This window comes from Microcebus murinus, chromosome 4, assembly GCF_040939455.1.
Source record: "Microcebus murinus isolate Inina chromosome 4, M.murinus_Inina_mat1.0, whole genome shotgun sequence".
In the NCBI taxonomy this organism is placed as follows: Eukaryota; Metazoa; Chordata; class Mammalia; order Primates; family Cheirogaleidae; genus Microcebus; species Microcebus murinus.
The window spans coordinates 52,116,078-52,131,924 of NC_134107.1; the positions used below are offsets into that span (position 1 = coordinate 52,116,078).

Here is a 15,847-nt window from a genome sequence, read left to right on the forward strand (position 1 = left end):
GTACTGTACTTAAAAAAAATAGCACATCCCCTGAAAATAAGCCCTAGAGTGTCTTCTTGAGGAAAAATAAATATAAGTCTCTGTCTTATTTTCAGGGAAACACGGTAGTATTGTGGTTATGTCCTATCTTTTAGAGACACATGCTGAAATAAGGATAATATGATATGTCTGGATTTACTTTAAAATAATGGTGTGGGGGTATACAGGTGAAGATTAGATATGCATTGATAATTGTTGTTGTTTTTTTTTTTTTTTTGAAACAGAGTCTCACTCTGTTGTCCGGGCTAGAGTGCCGTGGCATCAGCCTAGCTCACAGCAACCTCAAATTCCTGGGCTCAAGTGATCCTTCTGCCTCAGCCTCCCAAGTAGCTGGGACTACAGGCATGTGCCACCATGCCCAGCCAATTTTTTTTCTATATATTTTTAGTTGGCCAATTAATTTCTTTCTATTTTTAGTAGAGACGGGGTCTCACTCTTGCTCAGGCTGGTTTCAAACTCCTGACCTTGAGTGATCCACCCGCCTTGGCCTCCCAGGGTGCTAGGATTACAAGCTTGAGCCACCGTGTCCAGCCTAGATATTCATTGATACTTGTTAAACCTGGGTGATGGATACATGGCACTTCATTGTACTTTTGCAATTAAAAGTTAGAAAAAGCTCACGTCCTCTTAAAAAACCCTGGCATTTGTAAAATTATAATTGTATTAAAAAATTGTTGATTCATCAAAAACATATTGGCAATTATAATTTCTAATTGCCTTGAAATACACAAGGAGTTAATATACTTCTAGCCACCTCACTACACTACAGCGTGGCTACCTGGGTTCCTCTAGAGATGGCCTCAGTTTCCACTCTTCCTCCCAAATGTTTGCTTCTTGCCCAGTTGAAAGGGAGTCTCAAGATTCCTGATTGGAGGCCATTGTGCTCTCTCCCTGCCTGGCTGTGTAGATAGTGTAGTACACTGAAATGGGGATGGAGACTGGGGGCTATTACTGCTATTTGGAAATATTTGCCCATCATAGATACAGTTTTTTTTTTTTTAAGTCACTAGACTACCAGGGAGATACAGCCTTAATGTTTTACTGACATCCTAGTAATAGCAGACCATGCACAAAGTGGAAAATATCAGAGTTAATACTGTGAGGATACAAAATAATGAAAGTTTTACTAAAGAGAATGAAATATTGGATAATGTCTGCATTTTACCATTCATTTGAGTGCATCCTTAGAAAACGGAATGTAATGAAACCCCAGGGCATTTTTGAAAATTGTATGCTCTTTAGCAACTTTGTGTGAATTTTTATGTAAGCACTACTTTATGAATTGTATAAAATGTTATAAAAATAGAAAAAAAATACTTCCAGCCAAATGCAGATAATTCTGACCTTTTGGTTAGCTTATGTAATATTTTCACATACATGTCAATGTAGCTTTTTGAAATATTAAAACTGATGCCACTATCATTACTCTTTTGTTTGTAGGCCTTTAGTTGGGAACCAAGATTAAAAATTTGGACCAACCTTGTTTCTATCTAGACTTCTTAACCCAAAAGTTGTGTTGTTAATTAATAAATGTTTTTAGTCTTCTTCCTTTTCTCATGTGTGCTAATTTAATGGTTAGATTATACTCCATTTTCTTGATGTGTAAACTATCCTCTTGTCATTAGGCATTTATTTTTTTCTGTTTCTTGCAGTTGTGAATAGCTGTACTATAAGGAATTGCTTTTTTCTTTTTTGGTGCTATTTTAGTGGGTGCTATTTTTTTTCTTTTCTGGTGCCTTTTGAGTGGCATTTTAGTGGGTTTAACAAACCAAAGGGTATGGATATTTTTTACAGCTTTTATGATGTCATTCCAGATTGGTTGAGCTTTTTTCAAAGGTGTCACTTTGTGGGTTGGGACCTATTTAATGTTTAATTCTCTGACTCTGATACCAAAGTTTTAAGGCATGTTAGGAAAAAGAGGATAAATTTGGTTCTATTCAAAGAATTAAGCTTTCATTGGAAACAGAGGTGGAAGGACTGAAATGAATTAAATGTAAATGTTGCCTTCAGTGAAATCACAGTACGATACATTATTTAGCTCTGTTAGAGAGTATATGATACTGGATAGGGAGAACTGCAATATGTTGGCAACGATTGGGAAAAATGCATAATAAAGGTGGCATTTGAACAAAGTCTTGAAGGATAGGAAGGACTTAGAGCAAGAGGATGTGAAGGGGGATGGGTAGAAGGTGGGTGTGCAGGGAACGGAGCATGTCTGGGTAACATCAAGGCATCCTATTTGGCCAGAACATATGCTATTCAGAGGATAGTAATTAGGATCTAGGGTTAAATAGTCAGTTGGCGGAATGAATGAACAAGGATATACCAGATAGATAGACTGTATTAAAAAAAGAATAGTGGAGGAAAAAAGATGATGGTATTTGACTGTAGTAGCTTGAAGATGATCAGCTACCACTTTTGCCTCTATAAATAACTCAGTTGTAGGAAAATTGGTACCCTGTTAGTCATTCTGCTGGGGTCCCTAGATTAGTATTTAGCAGACCTAATGATTTTCCAGGAAAGGAGAAGCAATAGTTGTTGATTTAAATGGAAGTGATTGATTTCCAGAGTCTGTCCAGACAAGAGAGCATGAGAAATCTGGAGATGGAGAAGACAGTGGACTTGGAGGAGGTAGAAAGAATTGACATAGCATTTGCTCTCTTGGGCTCTTTCTAAGAACCTGTAGCTTTTCACATAAAGCTTTGGCAACAGTGGTGGCTTTAGTCTTAGTTTTCTCCAAGGACTTGTGGAAGACTTTAGCCTCATGTCTATATGTTGCTGCCACTAAACTCACTTACTGGCAGATTGGACCCCCTATTTAGCCTCATTTGTTAACTCTCCTTGTGTTTTTACCATTCCAGCAACATGGAAGGCTCTGAGGGGCATCTTTATTCTGGTAACTGTGGAGGGTAAGGCAGCTTGGAGATTGATGGTGCTTGGCATAGTGAAAGGATCCAGGAGGTTTTGGGTTGCCTTAGTTAGGGAGGAACTCTTTATTACCTGCGGGATGAGGGAGGATATGGTTCTGTATCACGGGAGAGAACTTGAGGCCTTCTGATGAAGATTACTTACTCTTAGAGTTTTTCTTACACCAAAATTGTGCTTCTTGACTGCTGTAAATTCTAAAGTTACAAGGTGAACAGAACATTAGACAAAATACCTGGAACAGGGGGTTTCTGTTAGGTTTGTTCCAGGTGAGAACTCAAAAAGTATGTATGGGACACGGAATGTGGTTAATCCCTATTTTGCCTCATACTTGGGTAAGATTCTTTGTAATAGTCCTCTCAGTGTTGTGGTGAAGTATACATGACATAATATATGTGAAGGTGTTTTCAGTAGATTCCAGGTAGTATGTATGTGTATATGTATGTATAATATGTGTATATATTTTTTCTTCTTGCAGTCAAGGTTTCTTATCCATGTAACACAAAGAGAGGAAGAAATATGCAGAGGTGTGGATAATTGTGGGAAGTTTGGATTCCTGAAGTACCATGTTGACCTTTCGAGGAGAAATACTTTTAATTTTTCAAGATTTGAAGTACATACATGGAAAGCTCTGACAGTGAGATCTTTAAGGACAGGGAAGAGTTTATATTTTCCTCTTTGGAAGTCTTAGCTGCCTTCAAGGAGTTCCGTTCATGGTATAGCTTTGAATGCTTAAAATGTATTGCCTGCAGCCTCTGTTTTAAAATTGACAGGTAGTTCAAAACATTAAAAATATTTATTTTTTAATTAAAAAAATTATTTTTTTTAAAATTAAACCTTTTATTTGAGATAATTGGAGATTCATTGGCATTTGTAGGAAGAAGTACAGAGAGATCCCTGTGCATTTTAGCCAGTTTCCCCTCAAAACATCTTGCAAAACTATAGTATATTACAGAATCAGGATATTGACATTGATATAGTCAAGATACTGAACAATTCCATCACTTCAAGGATTCTTGGAGTTGCCCTTTTATTTTTTTATTTATTTATTTTTTTTGAGACAGAGTCTCACTTTTGTTGCCCTGGCTGGAGTGAGTGCTGTGGTGTCAGCCTAGCTCACAGCAACCTCAAACTCCTGGGCTCAAGCAATCCTACTGCCTCAGCCTCCCAAGTAGCTGGGACTACAGGCATGCACCACCATGCCCAGCTAATTTTTCGTATATATATTTTTAGTTGGTCAATTTCTTTCTATTTTTAGTAGAGACGGGGTCTCGCTCAGGATGGTTTCGAACTCCCAACCTCGAGCAATCCGCCCGCCTCGGCCTCCCAGAGTGCTAGGATTATAGGCGTGAGCCACCGCGCCCGGCTGGAGTTGCCCTTTTATAGTCACATCCACCTTCCCTTCCTCTCTTCCCAGCATTGCGCTCTGCCCCAACTCTTCTTGACCTCTGACAACCACTAATCTTGTTACTCATTTCTATAATTTTGTCATTTCAAGAATGTTAAATAGGCCGGGCGCTGTGGCTCACGCCTGTAATCCTAGCTCTTGGGAGGCCGAGGCGGGCGGATTGCTCAAGGTCAGGAGTTCAAAACCAGCCTGAGCAAGAGCGAGACCCCGTCTCTACTATAAATAGAAAGAAATTAATTGGCCAACTGATATATATATAAAAAAAATTAGCCGGGCATGGTGGCGCATGCCTGTAGTCCCAGCTACCCGGGAGGCTGAGGCAGAAGGATCACTCGAGCCCAGGAGTTTGAGGTTGCTGTGAGCTAGGACGCCAGGGCACTCACTCTAGCCTGGGCAACAAAGTGAGACTCTGTCTCAAAAAAAAAAAAAAAAAAGAATGTTAAATAAATGGAATCATAATCATACAGTATGTAAACTATTGGGATTGGCTTTTCTCACTCTTCTGGGGCAGGTCTACAGGTGATGAATTTTCTTGTTTTACCTGAAAATGTTTTCATTTTACCTTCCTTTTTGAAGGATATTTTTTCTGTTTGTAGAATTCTGGGTTGACAGGGTTTTTTTTTTTTTTGGTTAGTATTTTTCTTTCGGTACTTATAAGGTGTTGTTCAATGTCTTCTTGCCTCCATTGTTTCTGATGAGAAGGCAGTGGTAATTTCATTCATTTTTTTTCCCCCCTGAATATTCTTTTTCTCTGGCTCCTTTAGAGATTCTCTCTTATCTTTGGTTTCCAAAAGTTTGACTATGATGTAACTGTGTATTATTTTCTTGGTATATATCCTGCTTGGGGTCTACTGAGCTTCTTTAATCTGTACATTTTTGTCTTTTACCAAATTAGGAAAAAATTTGATTAATATTTCTTCAAATATTGTTTTCTGCTTCATTGTATTTTCCTTCTGGAACTCCAATTATATGTATGTTATACTTGTTGCTCCACATATCCTGAGGTCTTCTCCACTGCTGCCCTTTCTCTTTTTTTTTTTTTTTTTTGAGACAGAGTCTCGCTTTATTGCCCAGGCTAGAGTGAGTGCCATGGCGTCAGCCTAGCTCACAGCAACCTCAAACTCCTGGGCTCAAGCAATCCTGCTGCCTCAGCCTCCCGAGTAGCTGGGACTACAGGCATGCGCCACCATGCCTGGCTAATTTTTTCTCTATATATTATTTGGCCAATTAATTTCTTTCTATTTATAGTAGAAACGGGATCTCGCTCTTGCTCAGGCTGGTTTTGAACTCCTGACCTTGAGCAATCCACCCGCCTCGGCCTCCCAGAGTGCTAGGATTACAGGCGTGAGCCACCGCACCCGGCCTGCCCTTTCTCTTTAATCTTTTTTCCTCTATTTTTCAGATCAGATAGTTTTTGGTGTTCTTTTTTCAAGTTCATTAACTCTTCTGTCATCTACAATCTGCTATTAAGCCCATCCACTGAATTTTAGTGGCCATTTCTCTGTTGAGATCTGTTTTTTTCATTCATTATGATCATAGCTATTTTAAAATCCTTGTTTGCTAATTCCAGTATTTGGGTCAGCTCAGCGTTGGTCTTTGTTGATTGACTCTTCTCTTGAGAATGGATCATATATTCCTGTTTCTTCATATCCTGAGCAATTTTGGATTATGTCCTTGACATTGGGTACGATACAGTGTGGAGACTGGATTCTGTTACCTCCCTCCAGAGAGTGTATGTGTGTGTGTGTGTGTGTGTGTGTGTGTGTGTGTGTGTGTGTATTTAAACTAACCGTTTCCCTGCAGTGGGTGACAGCTTGAATCTCAAGTCAGTTCTTTTAGCTTTAACTTGGCTGCTTGGGGTCTGCTCCATGAATGCATGGTTTAGGGATCAGCTAGGTTGGTAGGCAGAGTTTTTTACACAGATTTTGGATTTTCCTTTGTTGGTTTTTCTCTGGGATTTCCCTCTTTCACTTCCTGGCTGCTGTACTTGCCTTGGTCAAGCTAGTAAGACTGTGTTTTTGTCTGAATTTAACCACCTCTTATGGCACAGACTGGGACTTGCCAGGCCAGAAGCCATAAAATGGGGAAACTCACCCAGTGATATCTTCTTTGAAATACACAGGCAGATTCTGAAGGGGGAAAAAGCATCAATACTTTCATTCTCTAGAAGCTTCAAGTAGTTGTTTTTTACTTTTGTTCAGAATTCATAGTTGTCTGTAGGAAAGTTAGTCTGGTAGTAGCTACTCTGCCATGACTGGAAGCATATAACCTCTATCAACTAGATATAAATTATTCTGTTGACAAAGTAAATTTTTCTTCAGTTGCAGTTTCACAGATATTTATATTTTCCTCCCCATCTCCTCCAAGAGGCCAGATAAAATGCCTAAGTTCTTTTTTTTAATACTTCAGATTTTATGTACTGCTTAAGTATATCTCAACTCTTATTACTGATAGAGTTATTAATAAAAATTGAAATACCCCTTTTATTTGGTATATCTAATCTAAGATGTAGATATAACAGATGTGTTCCATAAATAGTTTCCTAGGAAATGATGGTTACTTTATTTTGCTTGAATCTAAGCTGGCACTATGTCCTGGAGTAGCTTTGATTAGTTCACCGTAAACCAGGTTGAGGTTTTACCATGTGGATCTCACGTAGGTAACTGGGATATGCCTTTTCATATCTGCTTTTTCCATTTCTAAACTATCATTGTCTGGACTGAGTGCAGTAGCTCATGCCAGTAATCCTAGCACTCTGGGAGGCTGAGGTGGGAGGATTGCTTGAGCTCAGGAGTGTAAGACCAACCTGAGCAAGAGCAATACTCCATCTCTACTAAAAATAGAAAGATTAGCTGGGTGTCGTGGCAAGTGCCTGTAGTCCCAGCTACTTGGGAAGCTGAGGCAGGAGGATCGCTTGAGCCCAGGAGTTGGAGGTTGCAGTGAGCTATGATGATGCCATTGCACTTTAGCCAGGGCAACAGAGTGAGGCTGTGTCTCAAAAAACAAAACAAAACAAAACAAAACAAACAAAGATACAAATAAAAAAACTATCATTGTCTCTACAGAAGTAATACATTTAACATAAATGTTCAGCTTTGAGAGTTTTGGTAAAAATGATGACCTTTCAGATCACTTCAGGCAGAAGTTTTGAGGATTTGATCTTTAAAAAAATTTATTTAACTTGCTCATGTGTATGTGTTTAAAGGAGAAAATTTTGCATCCAATCAACATAGGCTTCTCATTATAGGAAAGGAGAAAATGATGTCCTAATTTGGGTCAGCACCAACTTGGAAAGGAGTTATTTAGTAGTGCATATGTTTTAGCCTGTATGAGAACCTGCCCATTTAGTTTAATCTGTTAATGGTCAAATGTTTCCTGCCTAAATTAGGAGAAACATAGCTGTGGTTTTTAACTTTTTTAGGTCACAGAACCTTTTGAGGATCTGATGAAAATTGTGGTTCTCTTCCCAGAAGAATACATAAATCTTCATACAAAATTTTGTAAACCATTTCAGAGAATTAAGGGGTTCTTTTGAGGCTTCCTAACTTAAGCATGCCCCATTTAGGGTTATTTGAATCAAGTTAGTACCAACAGGCAAGCATCAATACAAATGTCAGTTTGTTTCTGGCTTGGTCAAAGCAGAACAAAAAAACAAAGAGCCCATTAGAAGTCCTTGTAAGGCATGCAGGCTTTACAAAAAATCTGTTAGGATTGATTTGAACTCTGTGGAGGCTGATTCACAAAGATAGACACCTAGTTGACTAATTTTTAAGTTGCTGTTAGAAATGGGCTTTAGTTCTTATATCCGGATCTGCTGATGTTTGTGCACTCTATATGTGTTGGACAAAGAATTATTTGTTGTTTCTAGGATAATAGGACCTTTATTGTGATGTCATATTCCCAATATTGTTTCAGTTTCCAAAGGTCTAAATAATTGAGCCTTTTAGACACAAAGGTTTCAGGAGGTGAGTCTGTGTAGGTGTTTCTAAGGCATTAAGTTTCCTTATTGCTTATTTTTACAACTCAGCCCTCAGTAAATGATGAAAGATTGGATTGTTTTAATAAAAAGATCTCAGATTTGTGAATTCCCTTCTCATACATTTCTGACATTTCTTATAGGTGGCCGAAATGAATAGGATTTATTTTCAGGGCCCTCATACTTCTTTATCCACCTCTTTTCTCCTTGCAGTGAAAATACTAAGCTCCTGCTACTGATCCAGTCTAATTCACAGAAGAACTTTTGTCTGACATTGGCACCTTCTGTAGTGCCTTCATTCAGAACCTCACTCTTTAACAAGACTTAAGGGGCAGGAGGTGGAGAGGTGGTGGTGGGGACAGAGGCTCTAATGACCACTTCTCCGTTTGATTCATAGTTTCTGCCGTCTCTTTGACCACATTCCACGTCAGCTTGTCATGCTCACCTTTGGCTCCATTCTTCATGTCACTGGTTGTTTAAAATTTTCCCTTTTAACTGTCCTGTGTCGCATCTTCTGAGACATGCTTATCATGTCTCAGGAGGTACCTTAGAGCCATTTGAAGTCAGCGTCTTTCTCCAGGAGGCTTTCACATAGGATAGTGATAGCTGTCCTAACTTCTCTGTGTGTTTTGTTTTTTCATTGTTTTTACTGAGGGGATTTTCTAGCCTAGTTAGGAAGAAATGAGCATACTGACAACTAAAAGTGAAGAAGCTTAGGAGGAAGAAATAGTTGTCTTCTTTCAGAAGTGAATGCAGTTTAAAAATACATGCTAAGAAACAGACTGTAGTCAAGATCATTATGTCAGCTGCTTGCTGCTTAATTACTTTGTACAGTAAGTGTAGTCTTACCATGGTGGGCTCTTTGCAGGTGTTACTGAAAGCTCTGAGAGTAGCTTTACATGAGTCTTTGTTGCTGCAGCTATTACCAACTTCCTGCTGATTGTGTCAATCCTCTAGTGAAAATTACCAAATATATTCTGAGAGATGAAATTTGAGATGAAATTTGCTTGAACAGAAAGTTTCAGAAGAATCTGAAAGATTTGGAAGAAGGGATCAGGAAATGGGAGGGATTGAAATTAGGATATTTGCTTTTACTAGCAGAGGTTGTTGGGTCTTGTCAGAAGTTGAAAATTGTGAATAAGTAGGCTGTTGCTTCTGATGATAGATAAAACTTCAGAGAATACGGTGGAGGTTTTAATTACAAAAGCAATAGCTTTCTGACTGGAATTATTATTAGTTTCTAGAACAGGTGCCTTAGAATTATTATAAACTCTTTTTAGAAACTTTTGAGGTATCTCTGGGATGATTTAGGGTAAAGGACTTTCTGACTTTAGGTACATCTTATCCTGTGATGATGAAGAGTGCATATTTCTTAGTAATCATCAGCTGCTTGGGTTGCAAACCAACTTAGAAAAAGTATGGTTGGAAAAGAATTTATTCTATCAACTAGAGCACATGAACGGGATCCTGTGCAAGTATACTCTGAGTGGTAGACCACATATGCTGAACATCTGGAGCCTCCCAGATGACAACCTTCCTGTGAAGTGGTTATTTGTGTGTGTTCTTTTTTCTATGCATTTAACAGGATCCTTGGGTAGGTACTTTGTCGGATTCATTTGTATCCCCTACAGTACCTAAGTCCCTTGTATATCATAATTACTCAGCAAATAGGTATAGAATTCAATTGAATTGTCCTTGACCATGTTTCCCATTCATTTTTCTATGACACCTACTAAATTTATTTGTTTGAACCTTTTAGATGCGTATAATTTGTCTCCTGCTTCCTAACCCCCTAGAAAAAACAATATTTGGGGCAGTATACTTTTGGATAAAACACTGGTGACTTTATAGTAATTTGATGTTGGTTGAGCTCTTCATTCTACTATATGTTATTATTATGTTTTCCAAACTGTGAATTGTGACCATTAGTAGGTTTTCAACCAGCACTTTTTGTTTTAGTGATATAGAGTAGAAAACATGAGAGGACATCATATATAGTAAGGGTAAGTATTGTTTTGTAAAATTTTTCCATTAGGTATATTTATATATACACACACGTATGTGTTTATTACTTTACGATGTAAAATGTATTTTGTTCTGGAGTCATGGTCAGAGTTTGAATAACATTGCTTTATTGTAATATTCTGTTATTTCATTTATCATATAGCACTATGCCAGTACATACAGGCTTCTAAAGCCAGGGATGGTGCCAGCCCTTTCATTTCAAGTACGACTGAAGGTAAAAATAAAACAAAATTGAGAATACCCAAAGTTTTCCAGTGGTTCTTACATATATCTTTCCAGTGGCATTTTATACCCTTTGACCTTCTAACTTTCTTGTACCTTTTTTGACTTATAGATTGTTCAGATTTGTATCCTTCTAGGTAGTGGGTTCTTTGGGGCTTCCTCTCTTCACTTTAATGTTCTTAATTTAATAAACTCCAGTGTTTTTAGGAGGGGGAAGGGGGAAACAAAGGACAATTCCAGAAATTTCAAATGATTCTGAATTGACAAAAGATCTAATTAGACTTACCCTGAAATCTGCTTTCTTACTGTTCTTATATCTTTCAGTTTCTTTGTATTCATTCGGAGATCATTGAAATGCATTGTTTATTCTGAATTTAAAATAATTTATGCTTCCATGATGTTTTCAGTTGACTTTAAGCAAATTAAATGTGGCTTTCAGGGGGAAAAAAGATGGATAGAATTCTTTATCATTCCTTGTGCTTTCTCTCTCTCTCCCAAGAAAATTAACCATTGGGTTTGTAGTAATAATTTCATTTTGAAGAAAAGCATACAGCTAGTGGTGTCTAATATTAACCATGCTACAACTTTTTAGCTTCTTTACTGACCTAATAACTTTAATGCCTTTCCTATTCTTAGATGGTTGGCATACTAACCCCCTTGCCTTCATTTCTGTACCTTGCTGGACTGCTAAACTCAGACATTCATAACCCTGTGAATTCAAAGGGACATTGTGGAGATGATTTGCTTCATTCCTTTTTTTACAGGAGAAAATTTTGAGCAGACGCCATTAAGACGAACATTCAAGTCTAAGGTTCTTGCACGATATCCTGAGAACGTAGAATGGAATCCTTTTGACCAAGATGCAGTGGGAATGGTTAGTATTTGTTAGATACAAGTCTGAGATAATTTACAGAGTAATTTATAGTATGATTGTGAGTTCAGCCTGTGGTAGCAATGGCCCCACCAAGTGCCAGTAACTTTTGAAGAAGAGATTGTAATGCATATTGTTTATAATTCTGCATTTTCATCAATATATAAAATATTCAGAATATATTAAATATACTAAAAGTCACAATGTGTTTCTGTTGTGTCAAATATATAGTATTGGGTCAGTGAAATTATTTTGTGGTACTTAACTATTGATTGCTTATTGCATTGAAATTACATGATGAGTGAAGTTTAAAGTAGTTTTCTCTCATTCTGCATTGTGTATATCTGAGTAATATGGCAGAAATCAGTATTTTTGTTTCATCATAATTTTAGATAGGACAGCATTTAAAATCTCATGTAGGCTGGGCATGGTGGCTAATGCCTATAATCCTAGCACTTTGGGAGGCCAAGGTGGGAGGATTGCTTCAGGCCAAGAGTTCAAGGCCAGCCTGGACAAAATAGTCAGACCCCGTCTCTACAAAAATAAGAAAGAAAAAATAGCTGAGCATGTTGGTGCACACCTGTAGTCCCAGTTACTCAGGCTAAGGCAGGAGCATCACTGGAGCCCAGGAGTTTGAGGCTGCAGTGACCTATGATCATGCGACTGCACTCTAGCCTGGGCTGCAGAGTGAGACTCTGTCTCCAAAAAAAACCAAATCCTATGTAGGCTGGGTGCAGTGGCTCACGCCTGTAATCCTAGCACTCTGGGAGGCTGAGGCAGGTGGATTGCTCAAGGTCAGGAGTTCAGAACCAGCCTGAGCAAGAGCAAGACCCTGTCTCTATGAAATATAGAAAGAAATTAATTGGCCAGCTAAAAAAAATATAGAAAAAATTAGCCAGACATGGTGGTGTATGCCTGTAGTCCCAGCTACTTGGGAGGCTGAGGCAGGAGGATTGCTTGAGCCCAGGAGTTTGGGGTTGCTGTGAGCTAGGCTGACGCTATGGTACTCTAGCCTGGGCAACAGAGTGAGACTCTATCTCAAAAAAATAAAAAAGAAATCCCATGTAAAAGAATACTATTGTGAATAGGCTAATCTTTATTGAATATTCAGCTTGTTCTAGACACTCTAATAAACATTTTATATGACTTAACTCATTTGATCTTTACATAGGTAATATTAAATACCCTTTACATGGGTAATATTAAATAACCATACCCACAAACACATGTGTACATATTTTATAGATGAGGAAATTAAGATCCAAAGAGGTTAATGATGTGTTCAGTGTCACACGGCTAATAAATAGTTGAGCTGGAATGTGAACACAGTAGTCTCTTTCCAGATCTTTGCTCTTAACCATCTATCTCTGTTACCTTTTTTTTTTTTTTTTTTTTAAGAGACAGGGTCTTGTTCTGTTGCCCAGGCTGGAGCACAGTGGTGGGATCATAGTTCACTGAAACTTTGAGCTCCTGGGCTGGGGCAGTCCTCCTGCCAGTCCTCCTGCGCAGCCTCCTGAGTAGCTAGAACAACAGGCACATGCCACATGCTGAGCCTCTGTTGCGTTTTTAATAGCATTCTGTAGTTTTTAGAAGATAACCTTGTTTGATGCATACAATAACCCTGTGAACTAGAGAGAGTAGCTATATTATTGTCATTTCACAGATGAGGAAACTGAATTTTAGAGAGCATTACATTTTTTGATTTCTACTTCAGTGTGTATTTCATTTTAATATGTTATATTCTAGAAACACCTAGGCTTTGGGAAGTCAAGTTTAAGGCTAATGGATATAGCATAATATAGGTTCTTGTATTTGTAAACCCAGGCTCTTGGTATTTCATTTGTCTAGCCAGGTTCATGTAAAACTGGAAAATGGGGACTGATTGATTCAGGTCAGTTTGATTAACTATCCAAGTTTCCTTATACCCATCTGAGTTAAAGTGAAAAAGTACATCTTTATCCTGATTATGTCATCTCTTTGGTTTATATCAATTGAGCACCCTTTTTGATGTGAAATGAGGGTTTATTGATGACAAAATTTTGTGAACTGGTAGAGTATAAAACTATTTATAAGTTTTTTTAATTTTTAGGTATAATGTCTCATCCATCTTGTTTTTAGATAGATTTCTAGCATCATCTCCTAATACATGTCTTACTCTCTATCATGCTGTCATGCTTAACAACCTATCATTTCCTAAATCTTCCAGGCTTTCTTTTGCATCCATGTTTGTGCATTTTCTTCTTGTCCCTGAAATAACCTTTCATCCTTGTCTAGCTGATGAATTCTAGCATAACCTCATTTTTGAAGCTTTTTCTGGTGTTACCAGTCTGATTTGTCTTATCTGTGTTCCTCTAGTACTTTTTATGTACTTCTGTATAGTCATGATGGCTGCATTATAATTTTATTTACTTACGTGTCTTGAATTACAAAGGGATAAGTTTAGGGCATATCTATATCTAGCTTAGTAGGTGCTCTATAACTAGATAGATAGACAGATAGATAGATAGATAGATAGATAGATAGATAGATAGGTAGAGGTGTTCTGAAAAGTGGATCAGCAGTGAGTGATCTCACTGCTTGTTGCCTTGTTGTCTTTTGCAGCTATGCATGCCCAAAGGGCTGGCATTCAAGACCCAGGCAGATCCCAGGGAGCCTCAGTTCCATGCCTTTATTATCACAAGGGAGGATGGCTCTCGGACATTTGGGTTTGCCCTCACATTTTATGAAGAGGTGACTAGCAAGCAGATCTGCAGTGCAATGCAGACCCTCTACCACATGCATAATGCTGAGTATGATGTCCTACATGCTCCCCCTGCTGATGGCAGAGACCAGAGCCGCATGGAGGATGGTGAAGGCACTCCTGTGACTAAACTGCAGCGCTTCAACTCCTACGACATTAGCCGGGACACTCTCTACGTCTCTAAGTGCATCTGCCTCATCACGCCCATGTCCTTCATGAAGGCATGTCGGAGTGTGCTGGAACAACTCCACCAGGCAGTCACTTCACCTCAGCCCCCTCCACTGCCTCTTGAGAGCTACATATACAACGTACTCTACGAGGTGCCACTCCCACCCCCTGGCCGGTCCTTGAAGTTTTCTGGGGTCTATGGGCCAATAATCTGCCAGAGACCAAGCACCAATGAGCTTCCCCTATTTGACTTTCCTGTCAAAGAAGTCTTCGAACTGCTTGGGGTGGAGAATGTGTTTCAGCTCTTTACTTGTGCCCTTTTGGAGTTTCAGATCCTGCTCTACTCACAACGTAAGTCAGTGCTTACTAGAGCTCTCTGCCTGCCTAGGGCTTTCCTTTTTTCCATATTCAGATACATTGGGGCTGACTGTAAAGGTCAAAGGCTGTTACAAAAGGCTGTTTATAACCCACATATTTTGCTGGTAGATGGTAGATGGCAAATGGAACATGAGAGGGCCAGTATTTCTGATTGGCTGTCTTCATGGCCTTCTGCTAGGCACTCCAGTATGGGAAGGGACCCTGCCTCCTGATGTCCCTTCTGATTGAAGCTGAAAAGAGGGGTGGGAGGTGATGGTCACTGGAAGCTGATGTTCCAATAATTCTGTTCTATCATTCTGCAGAGTTATTTCTGCCCCTTACTCAACCTGATGATAAAATCAAGGATTCACAAAGGATGATGCTTTATATATTGAGAAAGTTGAGAAAATGAGGATGTGTTACTTTTTTCTATTGTTTGTTTAATTAAATGAGAGGTTGAGTATGAGCAGCAGATTTGGACAAAATAGTAAAGTAGATCATTAAAAAATAGATGCTTATTAAAAGAGCTAGGCTAGTAACATGAAATTCATTTATTCAGTACATATTTATTGAGAGTGTACTATGTACCAGTTATTGTTTCAAGGACAGGGTGGCCAAAACAGGAAAATCCTTGCCATAATGGAACTTGTAGTTTAGTGGGGAAAAAGAGGTGATTAAATAAATAAAATATGTAGTTTGTAAGGTAGTTAATAAATGTTAAGAAGAAAAATAAAACAGGGGGAAGAGAAGTTCTAATTTTTGATAGGGTGATTAGGTTAGGTCTCTGAGAGTGACCTGTTAGAATCTGTAGGGAAAGAATTCCAAGTAAAGGGCACAGGAGATAGAAAGGGTCTATATTAAGAAAGTGCTTTGTGTGTTTAAGGACAACAAGGGAGCTGGGAGGATGGAATGGAGTAAATGAGCAGGAGTATAGTAGAAGATGCTAGACTTAACAGAAGGTCAGATTGTACATAATCTTGTAAGGACTTTGGCTTTTACTCTGAGGTGCATGCTTAGCCATCAGAGAGCTTTTAATTTTTTTGACTTTTTATTTTGAAATAGTTTCCAACTTATGGAAGAGTTGTCTGGAATGTTCAAAGAACTCTTGTATACTCT

General features: G+C 38.5%; 1 protein-coding gene across 3 annotated transcripts in view; it reads left to right on the plus strand.

The window, feature by feature from the left end:
- Window positions 1-15,847, plus strand: part of DENND5A (DENN domain containing 5A) — a 100,325-nt gene that overhangs the window by 30,178 nt on the left and 54,300 nt on the right. For 2 of the 3 annotated variants that reach the window (XM_012784007.3, XM_076002189.1), the window contains exons 2-3: window positions 11,360-11,469; window positions 14,068-14,725. In XM_012784007.3, coding sequence (XP_012639461.1) covers window positions 11,360-11,469; window positions 14,068-14,725 — 768 coding nt within the window. Of the gene's footprint in view, window positions 1-10,515; window positions 10,588-11,359; window positions 11,470-14,067; window positions 14,726-15,847 lie in introns of all 3 variants that reach the window. The other variant, XM_012784006.3, reaches the window with a different exon arrangement.